The sequence below is a fragment of the Pteronotus mesoamericanus genome, unplaced genomic scaffold, assembly GCF_021234165.1.
Source record: "Pteronotus mesoamericanus isolate MK-2021 breed Mesoamerican mustached bat unplaced genomic scaffold, CSHL_Meso_final scaffold_36, whole genome shotgun sequence".
Classification (NCBI taxonomy): Eukaryota; Metazoa; Chordata; class Mammalia; order Chiroptera; family Mormoopidae; genus Pteronotus; species Pteronotus mesoamericanus.
Window position 1 is genome coordinate 7,353,471 of NW_026555313.1, and position 22,690 is coordinate 7,376,160.

Here is a 22,690-nt window from a genome sequence, read left to right on the forward strand (position 1 = left end):
TGAAGACAGTGTCAACCATCAGTAAATGGCACCCCAGTGGCCAAGAAAAGTCAACGGGCCTATTGCAAACTTGCCCTGCATTCATTTTTGCTCAAGGTTTTCTTTCTTCCCATTCAATACAGCTGGACAATCAAAAAGAGAAAAGTCATACCTGTAGTATTCATCTCCCACAAAGAAAAGGGTCTTCTGTGCATCCTTGAGATAGACGGCAGCATCTATTCGCTGCACGTACCTTGGAAACCCAAAGTCATAAATAGTCCGAGGAGGACCTTGCATTTGGAATCCTCTTGTTATCCAGTAGTGGGGGCCTGAAAACAGAAATTAAAGTTTACAAAAACTCTCACTTAGTAGTGTACCTCATTCATGAGTGTTTCCATGCAGGATCATAAATGGGGCTAGTTTCTGGGATATTTGCCATGTCTATATAAGCTTCTAAGTATTCAATTTAATAAGAGAGTTAAAATTTGCCCTGGAGGCATCTCCCAACCACAAATAAACAAAGGTAAAATACAATACCATGGCTTAGCAGCAAAGGTATTGTTCTCACATTGGGTTCTATGTTAGCCTTTGTTAATTAGAGGCTCTCAGGAGGGTATGCTATGCCACTCCGAGCAGAGGTCATGAGGGCAGGAATCCAGTTTCTAGCTCCCTGGGCACTGTGCCAAAGCATAGAGCCTCACTAGGGTAAAGGCTTGGCTCTGAGAACAGATTGCCATCTATTCTGTCATTGTCACAGTACGATGACTTGGCATTTCATACTCCACCTGAAGAGAAGGAGTGACCAAAACATGTTCCATGATCACTGAACAAACATGGGCGGTGCTAGGTATTCCAAACACACTGAGCACTGCACCCTGCCATTTCTTTCTTTAAGGAATCTGTAGGGCAGGGGTCCTCAGCCTCCGGGCCACAGACTGGTACCAGTCTGGGCCTGTTAGGAGCCAGGCCACCCAACAGGAGGTGAGCATGAATGTAATGCACTTGAATCATCCTGAAACCATCCCCTATCCCCGTCTGTAGAAAAATTGTCTTCCACAAAACTGGTCCCTGGTGCCAAAAAGGTTAGGGTCTGCTGCTGTAGGGTACCTTTAAAGAAGTAAGCAGTGCCCCTCTCAGCCACTTCATAAGCTGCATCCACATTGGACATAAGCTGGGGAAAGGAGCTGGTAATGGTGCTGGGCCGGATCCCTGCCATCAAGTGAACCTGCCGACGCCAGAAAATCCTATTGGGCAATTCAAAAGAAATCAACATCAAGAGTTAATTTAGATCTTAAATTGAACTGAAATGTACTGCACACTGCACTTCAGAGGCCATTGCTAAATGCCTCTTGCTCTTGTTTTTAATGAGAACATACATTTTTTGTTTCAGTAAACAGTTTCTTCTCTCCTTTCATTATCTTAGCATCTCTACAATCCCTTTCCTTCAAGGATGGTCAAAATACTGAAAGATATAGCAAAGAAATGACATCAGTGATTTATACATTTAGGCCATGTATCTTCCAATTCAAAACATCACTTGATACAAATTTTCTTTTCCTGTTCCCATCTTTTAAAAATTAAAATCTCACAAAGATAAATATTATCCAGGTGAGCATCATAAACATTATATAAATGAACCCAAATTTTGTGATTGGAAGGTGCCAATTATTCCTAGTAGAAATGGCAAAAATGTTAACTATAAATTATCATGTTGCTTCTGTCTTATCTATAGAAAGTGTTGCAATTTTGAACCTGACTGCTAATTAACAGAAAATCTGGTAGCACACAGATTAAGGTTTAGCAGCCATGCATCCACTTACCCAATATTATTTCCATAAAATTATGGCAGTATACATGCAGGTTGTGTGTTGAAACTTTCAGTGTAAATGCGGTCCCTTTTAATTTTTCAGGCAAAAATTATTTTTATAAATTACAAATAGTTGACTCCACAGAAGCTGGAGTCAATAGAAAAAGTTATTTGTGGGCAGGGAAACTGTAGTAAAGTTTTGGCATTTAACTTCCCATGCAGTGACTTAAGGAACTCCTCAAATCTTATGTTTTGCTTCCTATTCAACTAATTGAACAAATATTTATGGGACATCAGGGATGGCACTGAGCAAGACCCAGGCCCTGCCCTCAAGCAGCTTGCAGTCAGTCTAGTAGTATAGACAGATGAGTAATTGGAACATTCTAATTCAGAGAGATCAGTTCCACAAAGAGGTAAGTTTAGGATGCTCTGGGAATGTACAGAAGGGACACCTTCTTGCACTTAGGGGTTTAGTGAAAGCATCCCAGATGAGGCAATTTAAGCTGATGATGAAATATAAAAGAGAGCTACTGGGAAGAGAGAAATATTTCTTTCTGTTTCCTAGTGGCATCATGGTGCAGAAGGAAGAGCATGTTGTGTTTCAGAAGATGTAGGCTAGAGTTCCAACTGGCCAGTGCCTCCAAGCTTCAGTTTCATCTTCTCTTAAATGCAAATAATACCTGTCCTAACTCATAAGATCATTACGAGGATCAAATGAGATAATATTTATGAAAGTGCATTATAAACATATATTATAATTATAAAAACTATTATTTGCTTAGGCCTTAACCACCCACTCATCGGGCACCCACCATAGACCATGCACAGGTGGCAGAAGTCCATTTAGGGTACACTGCCTTGCCTCAGGCCCTATACATTGACAGTCTTACTTGGAACATGGAATTGCCAGATGAAAAACAGACCCAAAAATGGCCGACGGGCCCCAAGTTCATCTGGTGGTTAGGGGGAGACAAACCTGATTTAGACTATAGCTGTCCCTATTTTCGTCACTTGCCCTATCTCATCTACTTGCTCATTCTTAGCTTGTGATCCTTGGTTTTTCTTTGTTTATAATTTGACCTCTTGTCCGATCAGGCCTAGCTTTTTCTGAAAGTAAGAGGGACTGCTTTCTCTTCTTTTTCTCCACCAGGACAAAACGAGCACAGATTTGGGTATCCAGAAGAATTGGGTAGTGAAAATAGATAAACAGATCATGTCGATAATCCATGATCTGATCTTTGATGAGGAGACCAAACCCATGGGTTAATTGAGAACTTGATCAGGAATCTGAAAAGCAAGTGTTTTCCAATTAATTCAGTTCACCTATAGTTCTGAAGTGCTGATTCTGTTCAAGTTGCTGTGCTAGATGCTTACTAAGGCATGAGGTGTGCATTTCAGGGGATTATAATGTGGGGAGTGAGGAAGCAGGAAAACGGGCCATGGGGAGGGCAGACGCATCCTCTGATAAATAGGCTCGGTCTGCATTTTGTCTCTGATGAGGAACAGCTGATTCTCTCCCTGGGCACCTTGAAGCTGGGATGCATTTCCTTTGATTTCTCATTTTAAAATCGATAAGGGACTCTCGGCAAAACTGAACCCTATCTTTTATTTGAAGTTACAGGACACTGATCTCTCAAGGGACTCGATATGAGAGGTAGTAAAGTGTAGTGATTGAGTGCAGGCAAACTAAAAAGGTACTTTTGTAACATTTTACCAGTGGTAGAATCTTAACGTCCTTACTACATGAACCTGGATTTATGTACTGTGGGTACTGTGAGGACTAAATTGAGGTAGAGGAGTTATTCTAAACCAAGCGTGATTCCCTGCCCTGGGGGGCATTTTGCAATGTCTGGTGACGATGTTGGTGTGACGGCTGGGCCTGGGCAGTGCTGTTGGAGTCTAGTGGGGGCCTCTGAGCACCCCGCAATGCACAGGGCCGCCTGGCACAGCAAAAGTTTGTCTGGCACAAAATACCAGTAGTGCCAAAGCTGAGAAACCCTGGTTTAAACACTGTTACGGCATATTATAATGTAGACACTGTATGCATAAGATAGAAATAAACTCTAGCCATCAAGTATCACAAATTCTAAAAGGAATCTACAGTCATGAAAATTTTCCTTATGTTAATGAAAAAAATTATGTCTGGTTGGTAATAAAGCAACAGAACAGATACTCAGAAGATTTACAATCTTAGAGCTATAGATTACAAAAATAAATAAATTAAAATTGACAAAAGAGAGTATAGTAAATAACCTCCTTATACACCTGTAAATGGATTTAAAATATAAAATGTCCCTCTTCCCCCAAATCTACGAGCTTGTTGGAAAAGAACAGCTGCAGGATATATTAAAACTAGAAATGAAAACAGCTGAAGAGACCACATCAATAATCTGTAACCTGATCTTTGATAAAGAAGACAAAACAATGGAACTTATTGATATTAGAGACCTGCAGGTTAGATACTTAGCTCCATTGTTTATTTTTCTGTGCCCAGAAGCCAACGCTGTGCCTGGCACATAGTCAGAGCTCAATAACTATTTGTTGGAAAAATAAATGGGTGCCAGAGGGTTGAGGAGAATTTATTTGATCATCGATTTTCATATTCTCTGAAATTTTCACTCTCTCTTACTAAAGAATAGCAACTATTTCATCAGGTTTGACATTAGGTCACTGGTAAACTTTGCCTGGCCCTTCGCAGCTCAGGGCCAGTCCTGTGAGCTCCTGGGGGCGGGGGTGTGTATGAGTCATCTTTTAAACCTCGGTTTAGCAGAGTGCCTGGTACACCTAGGGACTCGATCCATGTTTGTTAAACCTCTGCTCTTTTTTCATTCTACTCAACCATCTTCACTCCCACCGTTCTAAGCTGATCTCATCCATCTTTTATTTTCGGGAGATGCCTTCCTCTCCTGTTTGCTGGACAGTGGAGGTAATCCAGCACGAGCTGAATGGGTGCCTTGATCTTTCCATCCCTTCAACTCTTTACTCTTCCTGATTCTGTTATTCTCTGTTATCATATTCCCTAGTTTCTGGGGGAAGAGGTATCTTTCTGTTTTCTACCTTTTTGAACTGCTGTCCCTCTGCCCTGAGATTGTGCTGCAGTGGTAGAAGCAAGGGATGCTTGAAACTTTGTTTTATCATCAGATATATGACCTCATGTGAGTCACTTAATTTTTCTGGGACTCAAGCACTTTCTGTCAAATAAGAGTGAAAACAACAATAATATTTGTGCTAATACTTTAAAGGATCAATTGAGATAATGCACATGAAAGCATTTTCTAAACTCTGGACTACTCATAATTATTTATATACACTTTAAAAAGATGTTTTCACTCTACAAAATTATTAACTTATAATATGTAAAACTTAAATTTACAGTTTATCAATAGAGACAAGTTTTCTTCTAAATTTACCCACCTGATAGGAAATATTGCTCTCACTGGAAACTTAGAGGTACAAACTGTCACATTGCTGGCTGAGAAGCCATTAATTTTGAAGGGTTCACTAACCAGGTTTGCTTCTATCAGAGTACTTTAGAGGACCAGAGCCCAACCATGCAACACCTATCTCACTGAGCCCAAGCAAAATACAGCTTATAAGTGAAAACCCATGCTGAGACAGTGGTGTGGGTTAAAGACAGTCACAGCCGTGCACAGTTCCCTTAAATTACCTGTTTACGACCATCTGTGAAGATGATGGGGAACCTTATTTATAAACCATAACCTGTGAAGATGTAAAGGGCCCCCTTCTTAGCCAAAAGGAGGGCATTCATAAGAAATAATGAGTCAGGGGTCTTAGTACACCTTCTGCCTCTTTGTCTGAATTCTTAATATGTAACAGAGAATCGGCCTAAGTCAATACAACGCCATTTAGTAATGCAACCTTACAGAAAAGACACAACTCCAGGGAGACTGTGAAAAAGGAAAACTTCCTCCTCAGTCGTGCCAGCTTTCCTCAAGCCCATGGAACCCTGGGAAATGCTAGATTCCCACCATACTATCTAACAGCAGTGGTTACTGAGTTTATTGCCCTTGCTTTACACAGCACTTTGCATTTCTTTTTTTCTACTGGCTCCTTTTCATGTCTTCAAATATGTCCAGGTATTTCCCATCTTGAAAAATCCTCATTTGACCCTGCTGCCTCTTCCAGCTATTGACTTACCTTCCCTTGTTATCAACAAGATTCTCAAAGGAACAACTTCCATTAGTTTTTCACCAATATTCTTTCACTCCACAAATTCTGGTTCCCTTCCTCACTACTCCACTGAAATGACATTCCTTAATATACTGGCCAGCCTGTCCCTTTTCTTCAGTTCTCAATCTCGTGACCTTGGGCAGCATTTCCACTGCTATTTACTCTTTTAAAGAAGCCTCTTTTTTTCTGATTTATTTGGGGCACCACTATAGGAATTCTGCCTCTGATGTCAAGTAGACCTAGGTTAAAATTCCAGCTGGAGATAATAATAGTGTGGATTAAATGAGTAAACGTCTATAAAACGCTCAGCATAACACTCAGCACACTGTGAATGATCACAAATCTCTGTTGTTATCATTATTATTATTGGAGCTTATTTCACATCTTTAACCATCCCCTCCATGTGGGAGATTTCATAACCTATGAAGCCTTCAACTCTCCTCTGAGCACCAGCGTATTTCTATAAAACTCCAGTAGAATTGCATCACCGGAAATTCAACACACCTAACATTGAGTTTTTCTTCATGCACCCAGCAAATCTTGATTTTCCCATTTATGTGAATTATGCGGCTACTTTCAATGCTTTTGCCCCATTATTCTCCCATCAAATTACTGTACAAGCCTTGCTGGTGCCTCCCTCCGAGTACCTTTTTCATTGATCCTTCTTGTTGATTCCCTTGTGGACTTGCATATGCTTAAAAATGTCTTTCTTTGCATTCTCATGTAAGATACAGATGTTTCTAAATAAAGAATCCTGCTTTGAGAATAAAACAGAGTGTGGAGAAGCCTACCAAACACTTTTGGGAAACTCAGGTAGTCTAAGAACATCCTCCTCCTGCGGCCGTTTGGCTGACAGGCGGGCGTGAGCCCAGGAGGCCAGGCGCCGCCCTGAGTGCCTTCATACCGACTCACATGGATCCAGGCAAAGGGCACAAGTTCATCCAAGCCACTTGGGGCTTCTGTTGGTGGTTCCACTGCATAATCAGGTTTTCTATACTAGTGATAGGATCAACTTGAGACTGGGAATCAGAAGACCAGGGTTGCGGTAGAGGGTCTGCTCAGCTGGGAGACCTGGTCTAGCTTTCTTATCTCTAAAACAAAGAATTTGGGCTTGATCAACCTTTATATTTATTCCGTTTATAAAATGCTATTATTCTTCCAGGTCTGTAGCTGACTGTGATAGTCTTGATTTTATTCTTAAAATGATACTGTGTAAAACTCAGAATAACCTGAGAGATGCAGGTATGATTTTGGTATGGCTGTAATTCAGTCATTTACTTCTACTCTTCCCAAAGTGCCTGAGGAAATCTGGGAAGTCTCAGTATTTTGTCATCTATTATAAAGAATAAACATACATAAATTAAATATATATGGCTTTCAACTTATTATACCTGAAGTTTATTTCTCTTCAAACAGAATATTTGAATGTACCAATGTACCTTTATACACTATAGATAATATGTAACAATCTCATAGTGATTTCAGAAGGTACTGCATTCCATCTTGCTTTGGAAATAAACAGTGTGGTTATTACATTCACAGTTTAAAATGCCTCATCAACAGATTATTGTTGGCAGTGGGGAATTCCAGGCTTGTGGGTGGGAGAGAACAGACTGGGAGCTCTTTCATAATGGCCCCCAGGTTGCCACTGTAGCTGTGACCTGAAAGAATTCTTTGTTCTATGTCCAGGCTTAGCAAGCATTTTGGGACTTTTGGTGACAGAGCTATAGAGTCATGGGATTCTTTCTCTGGACAACATAGTAGGAGGCTGTAGAGCGGGATCGTTAGGAGCATAAGCCCTGCCATAGGACAGTGGAGGCATGGGCCCCTGTTCTATCCCTCGCTAGCAATGGGTTCTTGAACAAGTTGCTTATCCTTTCTATGTCTTACAAGAAGAGAATAATGATTCATGCCCCTCTCTTCCATGCCTGGAAGAGAGGTTCCAGGTCCCATGGAGATCAGTGCTAGGAGGGCACCGCTCATCGTCCCTCCCTGACCACTCATTTCTAAGTGCCTTTCAGCTATGCTACTCTTTCTATTCTGTTATCACCCTCAGTAGATACAGTCTAGACTTTCTCAAAAGATGTATCTACTTCAAATAGTCATTAGTAATTGCTAAATGCTCATAGTTTGATAGAGGGTTTTAATTTTTTTTTGCTTATTAAGAAAATAATTATAATTGCATGGAAAGGCATAATATCTTTAACATCACTCTTGCCTTTGTCTCTACCACAGCCACTGACACTTGTCAAAAGAATAAGCTACCTGCTACACCATGGCTAACAAATCATTTCTTTATCACTGAATGAGCACTAGATGCACCAGTCTGGACAATAGGATGTAAAACCTAACAGCGTTATCCCTTAGATGAAGCCAGCATTACTTAGCATGGTGTTCAGGCTCCACCTGCTCTGTCTCTTGCTAGTCACTCCTGAATCAATGCCTACCAATTCTGTTTGGCTTACTCTTGGTAATAGTCAATAAAAAAGTCAATAATCAATGCCTTAATTAAAAAATCAGTAAAAATAAATAATAATAAAAATACCTCAAGTTTCCAAGGCTCAATCCATTGTACATAATTTTTGATTCTCACTCCTAAATACTTATTGAGTGATCACTGTATGTGGTGCATCACTTGCTCAGGGTCACCAGGTCAGTAAGAAGCAGGGTCAGAATTTATACCAAGGTTAGCCTGATGGTAAAGCCTGGATTCCTGAGCTCTTGCTCTAATCTGCCTTTGAAAAGTAGATGTCCATCCATTGTTAAAGATTTAGTTTAAGCTGTTTATAGTTTAAAAAAATTAGGAATAATCTAGATGTTCATAAGTATGGATTGGTTATGTAAGTAATATTATATCTATTCATTGGAATAGTATACAGGGTGGGGCAAAAGTAGATTTCCAGTTGCTTGTATAGAAAAGAATGCAATAGTGAATAAAGAAAAATACAAGAATAAACTGTTTCACATACTCACAACTGTCAAGCTACTTTTGCCCCGCCCTATATACATACATAAAATAAAGATGAAAATCAAAATTCATTGACATGGAAGAATGAGATGTTGCGTGACAAAGTTTATAAATTATTTTTCTTCACAGTTCAAGGACAACCTCATAGTCTTAAGCATGTTTTAGGCTTACCGGTCCCTGAAGAGTAGGAGCTCCTTGCCCAACATTGTCACTGCATCAAAGGATGAGCTGGAATCACAGAGGTCAGGGATGGACGGATTATGAGGGGGGACATCTGGCACAGTGGGCTTTCCTGGGAACGTTTTCCGAGGTCCTAGGATTCAAAGTGACTTGGTCAAATGGCAGCAGGAACCTGGAATCTGTACACTCCTGCCCCAGAGACCCACTATATTTGACAAGAGATTCACTTAATTGACAAGGTGACACATCCAGCTTCAGTAGGTACTGAGCTGTGTTATAAATGGGCAAACAATTTAATCTCCCAAAGCCTCAGTTTCCTCATTTGTAAAATGGGAGGGGGCAATAACAGTACCTACCTCAGGATTTTGTGAGAATTCAATAGTGCCTGAAAAGACTTAGTAGAGCACTTGGCACAGAGTAAATATTCAAAGAACGGTAGTTATTGTTATTAGATATGACTTCTTTGATAGCAACAGGTGTTCCAAATTAGAGATGTATTTTAAAGGTTGCCACTGATTATTTCTTTGTAATTAAGTACTTTGTTCTCAATAGGATGATAACTTCCTTATGTGTTTTCATATTATTTTCATCCACTTCTGGGTGCACTGCCCTGAGCACAAGTGTTTTATTAGGCACGTGGGAAAACCTGAGAATTCTGTGGCATTGAAGTTCACTGAAGGTGTTTAGTATTTAAAGGCATCACCTGTGATACAAGTAACTCGCAGTCCAAGAAACGTTTTTTTTATAGAGGATGACTTCCCCAAGCTTTTGAACCATTGTGGACAGAAGTGAAGGACTATGACATAAAGGGTACAGAAACTAGAAGAGGTCAGTATGTTTGTGTCGCTGCATGGAGAAGGGCTATCCAACAGTCATACCAATGAATTGGTCTTTGCATGAGCAAGAAATAAGTTTTATTGTGCATTGTGCTAAGCCACTGAGGTCCTGGAGATGTTTATTTCAGCAGCCAAGGTTTATTATTCTTACTAATTCAAGATCCCTGCCTCCCCTGTCTTATGCTTGAGAGAAAAAATAGGGTGGGGGGGAAGGCATCTTCTGGTGGATTCTCTTGTAAAGCAAGGACTCCCTCCTTGGGAGACCTGCTGGTGAGCTTTCACCTCCCGCTCCGTGTTCCTGAGGGACTTCCTGCCAGCTACAGAAGGATGAGCTGGGGCTGCCTGAGCCATTTGCCTCCAGGGACAGGCAAAGACTGGAAACCCGGCTCCCAAGCTTAAAGGAAAACCTGTTTCTAGATTTTTCTGCCTTTTATCCATGAAAGAAAAAGGGTTAAGTTCTAACAGTGTATCAAGATTCCTTCTCATGGATTAATGATTTGTCTTTCTGTTAAGGAAGTGGATATAGAGTTTCTAGTAATCCTTTATTACGTTTGAAAGAATGTTAACACTGGAGATAATTTTGAGTATCTTAGGACATTTACTGTCATTGAGCCTCAGCTTTCTCAGCTACCAAGTGAGGAAAACACTTCACACCCCACCAGCTGGTCTTGGGGATGGTACAGGATGACTCAAGACATGTTTTTTTAAACTGCAGATTGTCCATGCAACTGAGTGATGTAGTTATTATCACCATAATTTCTGTTTTTAGAAAGATAAGTCCACTTATCTGAAAATGGGTAAGCACCATATTTATGAATGATAAACTATATTGATCTTCTCCCAAAGCCTAAATCCTGATGTACACACTCGCACATGCACACACACATATACACACACACACAGACTGTATTTTCTACAGTCATTGTGGGAGCAATATGCTTTGGAGAAAAAATATAAAATGTAATTGCACATCTTCGAAGAAAGTAGTATTCATATCTAGCAAAGAAGCTATTCACAGGAGGGCATAGGTGGGGCTGTGGTCTCTAACTTAATCTTTACCTCTGCAGGTAACTCCTGAAAAATATACTTTCTCTAAGTTGGAGAGTACATGCTTGTTACTTTCAGGGTTAGTCGTCAAAGAAGTGCAGTGATTGTACCGTACAATGCCTGGATCCCTTTCACGTCATCCTTGGGGAGGTGAAATCCATAGGGATGCTGGTACTTATAAGTTGGGTACATCAGTGCTGAGGGGTCTGTGGAATGGGCCAGGCCCAGTGCATGGCCAAATTCGTGAGCAGCAACGGTGAATAAATTGAAACCTAGACAACATGAGAGAGGAAAAGACAGCATCAACACAGGGTTTTATTTTCAGTATCTTCTGTCTTTACAGGAGCCTTTACACCCAAAGCACAGTTAACTTATTTTGTTTTCATAACTGGATTACTCAAAGGTTTGTAGGTTATTCTGGCACTTAGTTTTGCTTACTTCAGTCCTTTCCCTGTTGTCTAGAAGAGGCTTGGGGGTGGAGGAAGAGGGAAATGTAAATCAATTGATTTTGTTCATTGTCAGTTATTCTCAGTAGGTTGATAAAAAAGGTCTAATTAGAGCTAATAGTGGCAAAATGATAATAGTGGCAATAATATGTAGACTTAGATCACAAATGCTTTACTAGTTCACTGCTATTATGGCCTACTCCTCTATCCACACACATCTCACACTGAAGATTTCCAGATGACATGCCCGATGTTCTGGAACTTTTATACTCATCCCCACCACACTTCTCAGAAGAGTTCTGATTCCCTCAAGTCATTTCCGAATGTAGCCAATTTCCAAGTACAAGTAAGAAACAGTAAATACTATGGAGGCGAAGCGACAGAGCTGTGTGTTGAGGAGGGGATTGCTGCTTCTTCAGATTATATGCTATGAACCAGAGAACAAACAAGCCTACAGCACAACTGAGGGAGGGTCTTTCCCTTTTGGATTTTTGGCTTACTTGTTTTTCCTAGCCAGCCCCCCTAGTTAAAGGGTGGCTTGGGACGTTGAACCTCAAGGTTTCATGATGGAGGCCCAGAAGAAGGTACACTATTTTCCAGGTTATGGTCAATTGTGCATATATACCATTCGTTCCCATAGTCCACTTCTCAGCATTGTCGAAATGTGTATCTCCTCCCAGGCCTTCTCCCGGTGCAAAAGCATGGGCTAGAGTCCCTCGAGGCCCATCGAATGGGTAGGAATCCCCATGATCTAAACAAGCAGGAAGAAATGCCAATAGCATTTAGTCCTTCTACCAGTGTGAGTGGTACATAACATTACAGGGAATGGACAACCTTTTGAATAGCACTGACACTTCTTATTCAAATAGATTTTCGATATTCATTTTTTTATAATAGGAAGTTCAATGTCAACTGGAAAATTAAAAGGCTGTTTTATATTTCAAAGGTAGTAAGCATTAAACATAAAATATTTCTTGTTATTGTTTTTAGTTTGATATATGTTAATAGGTATGAGCCATACTGTGAGTCGTGCCCATGGCATAGATTCAAAAGGAGAAAGCACAGATGGTCTTTCGGGAGCCACCCCTTCCACTGGCAGGAATGCAAATGCATTGGTAAAGTGCAGCTTTCACATAAGATTTAGCTACGACAGTAAGAGCAAACTGAACACGCGTGCTTTCTGATTGTACAGCACAATACAATATAATTTAAAGAAGTGTCAAAAATTTCTCTGTCATTCTGATACACTTTCATGTGAAAAACTCATGAAAGTAATAAAGGTGTTTAAACATTCCTAACTTTTAAAGCTTCATATATTTCTATTTTATGATCTACATTTAATTAACAGTTCATTACAAATTTAGTAGAAAAGGGGAAGGATACATTGAGGGATGGTGTTGAAGCTACATTTCATAGTTTTTCAGGATTTTTGTGACAATACAGTTTTATTAAAAACCAACAAAACAAAGTCCTAGTGTGTCATTTCCCAGGTTATATGAGGTGCAGTTAAGCCAGGTTGTATGTCCTGAGGCACCTAGTGAAATGGCAGCACAGACCCTAGTCAGCTAGTATTTTAATTTAGGGGACAGGGCACAAATATGCTAACTCCATGGCCCCCAAAGCTGTCCTGGGCCACACCGTCCTGCTCTTTTACTGGGGGCAGCCTCTGTCCTCTGGAAGGAACAGTCCCCACCATGGGTCATCTCTACAGGGTTTATACTCAGGATTAGCTTGATCTTCTCACTCCTAGCTTCTAAGCATGATTTTCCCCAGTGATATCAGACTAAAATTAAGATCAAGACTTGAAATCAGAGGGACATCTAGACATGGTATCCGTGGAGGGTGAGAGCAGTGGCACTCACTTAGTTTGGCCTATTAGAAGCTAAAAAGAGAAGGTAATTTCATGGCCTTTCTTTTGTCTACTAACCAGACAAGATTTCTCTGAAAAGGCTTAGGGCACTCTACGGATCTCTGTGCAAAGTTATGCCCCTACCCCTTACCAGGTGAGTGGGGGATGGAGAAGGGGGCAAGTTGGAGTCAGGCCCTGTGATTCCCGAAGTAGTCTGCGAGCGGGGCCGAGACAGCACCGCCACTCGCCGACCCTCTGCCGCAGGGACAAAGCTGTCAGGGCCACGGTAAAATTTGTTTCCTTCAGTGAGGATTCAAGGTGGGGGATTCTTGGCTAATATAGAAGGGGATAAAAAGCAATGAACATCATCATGGGAACGACATGAAGTCATACGGCTCCCAACCAATGGGAAAGCTAAATCGGACAGAATCTGTTGCTAATGGGGCAAAACCACATGAAAACTGGTGTTACTGAGTCCATTCTGCAGCTCAGCCTAATGATGACAAGAAATGCTGAGAACTCCTCTGGTCTCTTTTCTGGCCAGATGAAGATCATGACTTTGCCATGATCTTGACCTCTGCCTATCACAGTACTCTGCAAAGAGGGATTGTGCTGATCACTTAGATTAAGTATTGTAGAAGGAATAGTATCGGAACATTTCTCCTCTAGATTAGTAGACAAAATCCAAGAAGCACCACAGTACCTCCTGTTTCAAAAGATATCATAATATCCGCTTCTCCTGAATTTATTCTCACAAAGTTCAGAGGAACAGCGCTACTCCAGGCCTGCAAGGCCATCTCCACTGCCTTGTCTACATCAGCAGAAGTCATGGATGATGTGTATTTAGATATTCTGTGAAAATAGAAGGAACATGTTTTTCTTTTAGTAAATGATAAGTGAAGTCAAGAATTATATTGTTTGCATTAAAAATTTAAATATTGAACATAAATCTACAATTTAGACTTTTCCTTCAAAACAATAATTTTTATTTTGCTTTCGTATTTGTTAAATTACTGAACCACGTTAAACAATAAGAAAAGTAAAGTTGAAGAAGTGAAAGAGTTATGATAATCTGGTGCTGAAACCGTTTGTCTTTCTTTGTTACTATATTATAACTAATTTTGAAGAGTAATACCTGGGTAACTTTACAAATACCAAGAAGTCCATTTTCTCTAATGTGGTTTTAATTGAGAAGAGATTTCTTCTTCCTATAAGAGACTGACATTTTTCAATTGTAAAAATAAAAAATAAAAAAGTGGAGTTGGGAGGTTTTACAAACTCTTATTCAAAGGCCATCAGGATTTCCCCAGGGCCATGGGGGAATATTTGTTTTCTTAAAATAATGAATTCTAAAAGAGGAAGTGTTTACTTGAATTGAAAAAGGCTTGAGTTCTATCAAGCCCTGGTGTGACAATGACATCTGCAGGCAGAAAACTGTAGAGATTTTTGGAGGGGACAAAAGGTTGTAGAGAGAGACAGTTTGTGCTAAACTGTGCAGCTCTGGTGCCAGGTGGGGGGCGGGAGATGGGTTCTGGCCGCCTGCAGAGACAGGGCTGGGAAGAGGTACTTCTACCTGGACCTGGGCTGGGATGGAATGGTGCTTAAAGAATAAGAAGCTAGGTCTACGACAGCCAACGGGGAGAGCAGGACAGAGTCTCCTTTCTTTCTCTGTTACTCCAGCTCTTAGTTCAGCATCTTGCACAGAGTGGGTATTTAGCAAATATACTTGATAAATGGATGAATTAATGAATAAAAGTTAGTAGTTTTTCAGGTCTTCTCAGGTCTTTCAGTTCTCAAATTTTAGGACCCATGATAACTACCTAGGGAGATTTTTAAATGTACAGGTGTGATCCAGGAATAGGCACTTTTGCAAGTATCCTAGGTTATTCTGATGCAGATGATACAATCTCAACCAGAGACCGACAGAGGGAATCCCGAGCGTCTCCCTCCACCCCTCCCCGTGCCACCACAAGAGGGACCATGTCTCACAGAGACTATGGTAAATAGCTCAGCTTAGCATTGGAGAGAGAAGAAGCTAGATCTTTAACTCCAGGGGTTGGGGACAAAAACAACAAGTTGAAGGGGAAAGCCAGAAGGACCCTTACAGGGACCATTTAGAGCTTTCAAAGCATGTCAAGGTCACCGCATAACAAGAATCTGTGATTTATCGCAATTCTGTACAGTTAGTACCTTGAATTTCCCTCACATTATTGACAAGGCAGCCATCCATACCTTTGAGCTGACTGTGTGTTGGGCTGGAGAAGACAGGGAAAGACAAGGACATAGAGAAGAGTCCTGACCCAAGGTCGAGTGTTTAGTAAAGCAATAATGACAGTAGTCAATATCCTTTGAACACGTACTAAGGGTCATACACTGTTCTAAGTGCTCTTTAACGTGATATCCCATCTAATTCTCACAACACCTTAAGAGCTAAAAATAATAATCTACACTTTATGATTTGTCAGAATTTGAGCCCAGTTCTGCCTGACTCCAAAGCGTCTGCACATAAGCACTATGATATATTTCATCTTTTTAAATCCTCTGTTTTAGGAAGTTATTCTGGAATCCAGTAGCTGTGTAGACAGAGTACTAAGCCTCTCATGACCGGGCAGAGCAAAAGTGGGTGGGCAGTGTGAGGGTGTTGAGGGGGTTTGGGGGCTGCCCAGTTGATCACAAAAATGTGTTACACTTCTCAAGTCCCAAATTATCCTAATCTATGCCTTTTGTTTTTGCTGTGTATATTCATAGACTAAAATTATAGGATACAGCTTATTTTAATAAAATGATGAAAAGGATTCCATGGGTTTATATAAATTTTTTTTCTGTCTTACCCTTAATTGTCTCATAATCACTGTGTGTTCAACTCCTTATACATTTGTTTTTCCTTGAGGGGATCAAATGCTTTTTGTGTTTCTCAAGCCTGAAGCCAACTAATAATTGTGTTTGAATGCCACCTCATGGACTCGTAAGCTCATAGCAGCTAACAAGTGGCTTAGTTTGGGCCCTACTTTGATTCCAGGGACTAGCAGGTCTACTGGTACAGTTCAACCACCAGCTCTATGACGAAAATTCTTGATCTGTAGGGTTTGCAGATTTTCATACTGAAAACATTCTCATTATGGCTAATTTCAAGTTGCCCACTTACCACCACAGAACACAAAATTGGGAAGAAGTGAGCAAGGGCACCTCATTTTCATGATACAAATAAAATATGTGTAAATGACTTCGAGAACATAGATAAATGTAGTATGATAATTAAAAAGCAATGTTTTGATTACCTTTATTTTTTGTATAATTTATTTAATTGTAAGTTTTAATTTAATTTTTAATAATGGCTTTGTTTATCAACGAGCTCACAAAATTCTTGGAAACTTAACAACTGGCTGCAAAATTGCAGAAAATTTAAGGGTTGGCTCTTGTGAGCTATCACTAGCCAGCTCCAGCACACCACTGCTGGGACTATTTAACCGCCCATTCTTTCTCCATGCCCAGATATCAACCAGATGTGCTTATCCAAAGAGCAAAATCTGATCCTGACCCTGGTCTGGTTCTCCTACCCCTGGGGTTAAATTCCAGAATATAGTTTTGCCTCAAGTACAAGCTGCCCTCGGTCAGCTCTCCATCGCCTGCCCTGCCTAAGGCCCTACCACCCACACACTAGGCAGGCCATTCCACTCCCTGCAGCTGTTTGCTTGGTCTGCTTTTTTACCTCGAAGGAAAATCTCTACATTTGGAAAGTCTGGGGAAAACACATGGAAATGGAGGCTGCCCTTCTTTTTCCAATGCCACCTCTGTCTAGCATGCAAGAGTCTCACAGGTCCACGTGCACTCTGCCTGTTTCCAACCCCACCCTCAGGTGCATGGATGGGCAGCATGGATGGTCCAACTCAGGTGGACCTGCAAGGAGGCCTGTGCTGGCCCCAGAAGTGGGACCAGTCTTCTGGGAAGGAATTCCTGTGTGATGACCTGGACCGCAGAGAGGAGGAGGTTATGATGGGCATGTCCCCTCGGACTACACTGAATCCTTGCTCTGGGTGGGAGAAGGCCAGAGGATGACCAGGAAGCGGGGAGGTGGAAGGGGAGCATAAGGTAGAACAAAGGGGAGGAGCCTGGGGCTAAGGGCCAATGGATAAAGGACAAATTATCTTCAAAATTGAATGCCTATAGCAGGTACTTAGTAAGTCATCAATAAATGACTTTTTAAATCCATGAAAACAACTAATTTATTGATAGGTGAATTTTATCATACCCTTCTGAGTGAATAGGTTGTTTTAAGAATGCTGGTTGATATTGCCAGGTTATTAATCCTAGTCTAGATTATTTTTCTTTAAAGATAAATGTGTTGTCTCTAACTGGTAAAATTGTAATCCCTGAGATGGCCGGCCATTACAATAATCCCGAGATCATATTTTCTAGTGAATCTCCATCGTCACTGTGTAAAGACTGGACCTAAAAGTGCTTCCTTCTTGTGGTTATGATGAATCATGATATTTATACAGAGCAGAAGAAAGATTTTTTTAAAAGAAAAGAAGGAAAGAGAGAGAGTGTGTTTATGAATTTGGAAAGACTCAGATCTTATTACCTGTATGTCAAAGTATTTTTTTTCCATTTGGGTTCGCCTGGGAAGAGGCGGTAGTTTGCCACATCAGGAACTCCACAGCGAGGCCTCTTGATTACATCCATTGTGGACCGGTCTAACTTCCCCGTGACTTGGAGGCCAAAGAACGCTTGTAGCTCCTTAATCTTCTTTACTATCGAGTTGCTTCCTCGTGCAGCCATCTCACCAACCTGGTGCCCTCCTTTCCTGGTGTAATACTTGTCAAGATACGCCTGAAATGGAGAGGCAGGCTAACACATCTACAGCACAGTCTCGGGGAAGCACTCGTGCTCCGGCAATATCTTCCAGGGGTATGAAAAATACTGTGCAGAGTATATTTCCATTTTTGAAAAAATTTAGATTTATTTGCATAGATAAAGCTTAGAAAGATATACAGTCTGCCAAATTATTAACAATGATTATCTTCTGGCAGTGACAAATTTAGTTTATTTACTTTTTGCTCACCTGCATTGTATAATTTTTCTACAATGAATAGGATTGTAAGGGAGAAAGATAGTGGAAGGAAGGTGAACATTTTTTCCCCCATGAATCATTTATTTGTCTTTGACATCTGTGCCCAGTTTGCAAAACAGACTATCCCATTTCTCTGATAACCAGTTATTAATATCGTATTATCCTTATACATCAATGTTTTTAACCCTCAGAGGCCTTATATTCCAGCTTCTTATCTTACATGAAAGCAGAGATCAATCTGTTTCCCTACTAAGGCTTTTAATCAGTTCAGGTGTGTTCAGTATGCAGGGCTGAACTTGTTTCCCTGGGGCAGGCTTCCTGGGACAGGCTCTTTGTCCCTTGAGACAAGTAAAATTAAGCTAGCATTCTAAAGTTTTCATTTGCACACAAAGGCTTAAACCATTCATACATCATTCAGAACACTTTTTCATGACTGTTTAGGTGACGTGAGTGAAGCAGAGTTATGAAATATGGGATCAGAACCTGCAGGAATTTCACTCACCCACCTTATTTCAGAAAAATAAAGAGCAGATAAAGTTTTATATATACATTTTTATTATATATAAAATGTTTGATTTATATACTATATATAATATTTATATATCACATTAACTATATTTATATTCTACATAAATTATGTATATTTTTATTTATGTTACATATACATATTTATGTATGTAAATAGTAAAACATTGGCAGCAATTTCAATGTCTAACAATAGGAGATTTGTTAGATATAGTGTAATTTATTCATGTCAGGTAACACTAGACCTAGTATAATGCTGTTTTCTTCATAGAGTGAGTTGGAAAGTGTTCTTTTCTCTTTGACATTTTGAAGTAGTTTAAGAAGGATAGGTATTAATTTTTCTTTAAATGTTTGGTAGAATTTACCTTTGAAGCCATCTGGTCCTAGACTTTATTTGTTGGGAGTTTGATTACTGCTTCAATATCATTGCTAGTAATTGGTCTGTTTAAATATTCTATGTCTTCCTGGTTCAGTCTTGGAAGGTTATATGCTTCTAGAAATTTATTATTATTATTTTTTTAGATTGCTGAATTTGTTGGCATATAATTGTAGTATTCCTTAATGATTCCTTGTATTTCTGTGGTGTCAGGTGTTACTTCTCTTTCATTTAGGATTATATTTATTTGGGCTCTTTTTCTTTTTTTCTTGATGAGTTTGGTTAAGGGTTTGTTAATTTTGTTTATATTTTCAAAGAAACAGCTTTTGGTTTTATTGATCTCTTCTATTTTTTTTAAAAATTTCTATTTCTGCTCTGACCTTAATTATTTCCTTCCTTCTGCTTATCTTGGGTTTTGTTTATTCTTCTTTTTCTACTTCCTTTAGGTGTAAAGTTAGATTATTTTGGGGGGATTTTTCTTGTTTCTTGAAGTAGGCCTGTGTGGCTCCGTACTGCTTTCCTTTGAAGAATTACCAGATGTTCTGAGAGCCTAAATCATTCTGGGAACTTTCTTGCAAAAGTTATTGACAAGGTTTTTGGCATACTTTTCAGGGTCAGAATGATCAATTAGGCAAATAGACGTGCACTTAGAGTTGCGTTTGTGTTAATTCTAACACTCACATGCTATTGGCTCAACACCGGATTGTGACACTGGGTCAAAGGCTTCAGGACTCAACCGAATTGTCCCATTTGCCGCTCTCCCTTCCCACTCCGCCACAGTTAAAATCACAGGATTTCCGGGTCCAAGTGATCCTCTCAAGTTTTCTTTCAACGTTTGATAGATAAAAATATTAAAGTCCTAGAGGGTCTGTCCCAGCAAACCAGTGGCTCAGATCTGTCCCCTAACTCCTCCTTCTCTGCACTTTCCTAGTGTCCTCCCTGAGAATTAAGGGTTTAGAACTCAAGAGTTAAGTATGCTTCAACACAAGGGGAAGTTCAAGATACAGTTTCTTCAACATTCCTTTCTCCTTTGGCTAAGTCACAGAAAGGGAGTTGTGAGAACTTTTGATGCTGTGTGATAAATCCCAAGTTCGAAGAAATTTTGGGAAATTCCTTTAAATTCATTTGATTTCAGTTTTCTCATCTATAAAATAGGGTTGTTATCTGTCTTACTGACCACAGCAGTGTGAGGATCCAATGAGATCCTCACTGTGAAAAATGCTTTTGAATGTATCAAAAGACTTTGAAATATATACTCTTTTACTCATTAATTCCACTTCTAGAAATCTATCCTGAAAAAATAATCCTTTAGATTAGGCTGATGTACAAAAATCTCATAGAAACAATATATTCATGTGGAAATAATTTATGTGTCCAACAAAAGAAATCATTCAATTAAAACTCATTTATAGTCTAGAATGTTTGTAACTCTTCAAAATGATGTTCATGAAAATAGTATAAAAATAAAATTTTTCTGTGGCATAATAATCACTGAGAAAGGAAGGAACCCAATATAATAATAATTTTTAAAAAATATCTTCATGCATAGAAATTAAAATGGTAGCAAAGACACCTGAATTTGCCCTGGCCATTGTGGCTCAGATGGTTGGGTGTCATTCTGCAAAATGAAAGGTCGCTGGTTCCATTTCCAATCAAGGCACATACCTGAGTTGCAGGTTTGGTCCCCTGTCAGGGAACTGATTGATGTGTCTCTCTTACATCAATGTTTTTCTCCCTCTTTTTCTCCCTTCTTTCCTCTCTCTCTCTATAAATAAATAAAATATTTTTTTTTAAAAACCCCTCTGAATTTAACAATTTGTATTTTGAAGGTTTTTATTTTTATTTTTCTCTTTAATTATGAGTTCATAATAATGTGATAATAAACATTTATGTTATTATTTTTAATCCTCACCTGAGGATATGTTTATTTACTTTAGAGAGAGAGGAAGCAGGGTGGCAGGATGGGGAGGAGAGACACAGAAACATCGATGTGAGAGAGACACTTATCGGTTGCTTCCTGTATGTGCCCCAACTGGGGTTTGAACCTGCAACCTAGGTAAGTGTCCTGACTGGCAATCAAACTCGCAACCATTTGGTGTACATGAGGATGCTCCAACCAACTGAGACACTCGGCCAGGGCAATTTGTATTATTAAGGACAATTTAACAACCTGCTTTAAATGTTGTATTGATATCACTAATTTTTAAAAAACGAAACAAAAACTAGAATAAAACCCTGATTAAAATTAATTAAGCATCTTATCATCCATTATTTTTGAAGCCTTCATGTTCATCAGCAAATCAGAATTTAAATGGTATAAGTGGACATTAAATAGATCAACTAAAACCTAGTTCATCTTTTCAAGTGTAGATTATTCTGTTTGTGGATTTGAGAAGAAGCATATGTTGTTTGGAAATGTTGCTTGTCTTAGTTTCCGGGCACAGGAAACCATTTGTTCTCTCAGTGAGTGATTTAGAAAGAAATGAGCAGTGCGGAAAGCTGCCTATCCTGACACAGGCTCCCAGGCCCCAGGTGATCTGCTGGCCTTGTCTGTCTCCGGGACTCATCCTGCACCCGCTTCCTGTGTTCTCTCAGCTCTTGCCACACTAGTCTGATGCTCCTTCACTCCCTCCCGCCCCACCTCCCAGCTCCAAGCTGCTTCACTGGCTGTTTCCCCTGCCTTGACTGCTCTGTCTCCAGATCTTCATGTGACTGGCTGTTTCTTGTAGTTCAGGTTCATCTCAAATGTCAGTTCCTCAGAGAAGCCTTCCTGGACTACCCAGTGAAAATGTCCCACACTGACCCACTCAGTGTCTATCAACCTGATTTTTTTTTTTCCAGTATCACTTATTACTTTCTGAAATAATCTTGGACACTTTCTGAGTGGCTAGTTGCTTATCTCCTCCCAGCCCCTCCCCACCCCTTCTGTCATCCCCAAGTAAGCACCACAAGCACAGGGACATTACTTGTTTTGCTCACTGACTTTTATCCCAAACTTAGAGCCAATGCTGGCACATAGCACAAAGTAAGCAGCGAGTAAATAATTGTTGAATGAATGAACTTAAACTGCCTATTTTCATGTTGCTTTATTTGTTGTATTTGAAGGCTACCAAAGTTCTTCAATAAACGATAAGGTGGGAAATTATTTTTTTTTAGTCACTGGGACCCACATTAGAGGTTTGACCATATCATTCAAGTCTACGGAAGAGTGGTACCTGTTTTCATCCAGAGCTGATGACTGGGGCTGTTGAAGGCAGGAGAAGGTGCTGTTTGCCAGGTGGCAAGGTACTGACAAGTTCCTAGGTCCTTAGTCGAATGTCTTTCTGAGGGTATGCCATAAGGAAAACTGACGAGAGCTGGCTTATATTGGAGAAAAGGCAGTAAGGGATCACTAAAGATTCCCCAACATTCCACG

General features: G+C 40.0%; 1 protein-coding gene across 1 annotated transcript in view; it reads right to left on the minus strand.

Moving 5' to 3' along the window:
- The window catches only part of MMP20 (matrix metallopeptidase 20), a 39,823-nt gene that overhangs the window by 15,430 nt on the left and 1,703 nt on the right, over nucleotides 1–22,690 (minus strand). Inside the window, exons 2-8 of the mRNA XM_054592213.1 lie at nucleotides 17,886–18,133; nucleotides 14,007–14,155; nucleotides 12,080–12,205; nucleotides 11,119–11,280; nucleotides 9,117–9,258; nucleotides 1,087–1,223; nucleotides 152–308 (exon numbers count right to left, since the gene is read on the minus strand). Coding sequence (XP_054448188.1) covers nucleotides 152–308; nucleotides 1,087–1,223; nucleotides 9,117–9,258; nucleotides 11,119–11,280; nucleotides 12,080–12,205; nucleotides 14,007–14,155; nucleotides 17,886–18,133 — 1,121 coding nt within the window. The remainder of the gene's footprint in view (nucleotides 1–151; nucleotides 309–1,086; nucleotides 1,224–9,116; nucleotides 9,259–11,118; nucleotides 11,281–12,079; nucleotides 12,206–14,006; nucleotides 14,156–17,885; nucleotides 18,134–22,690) is intronic.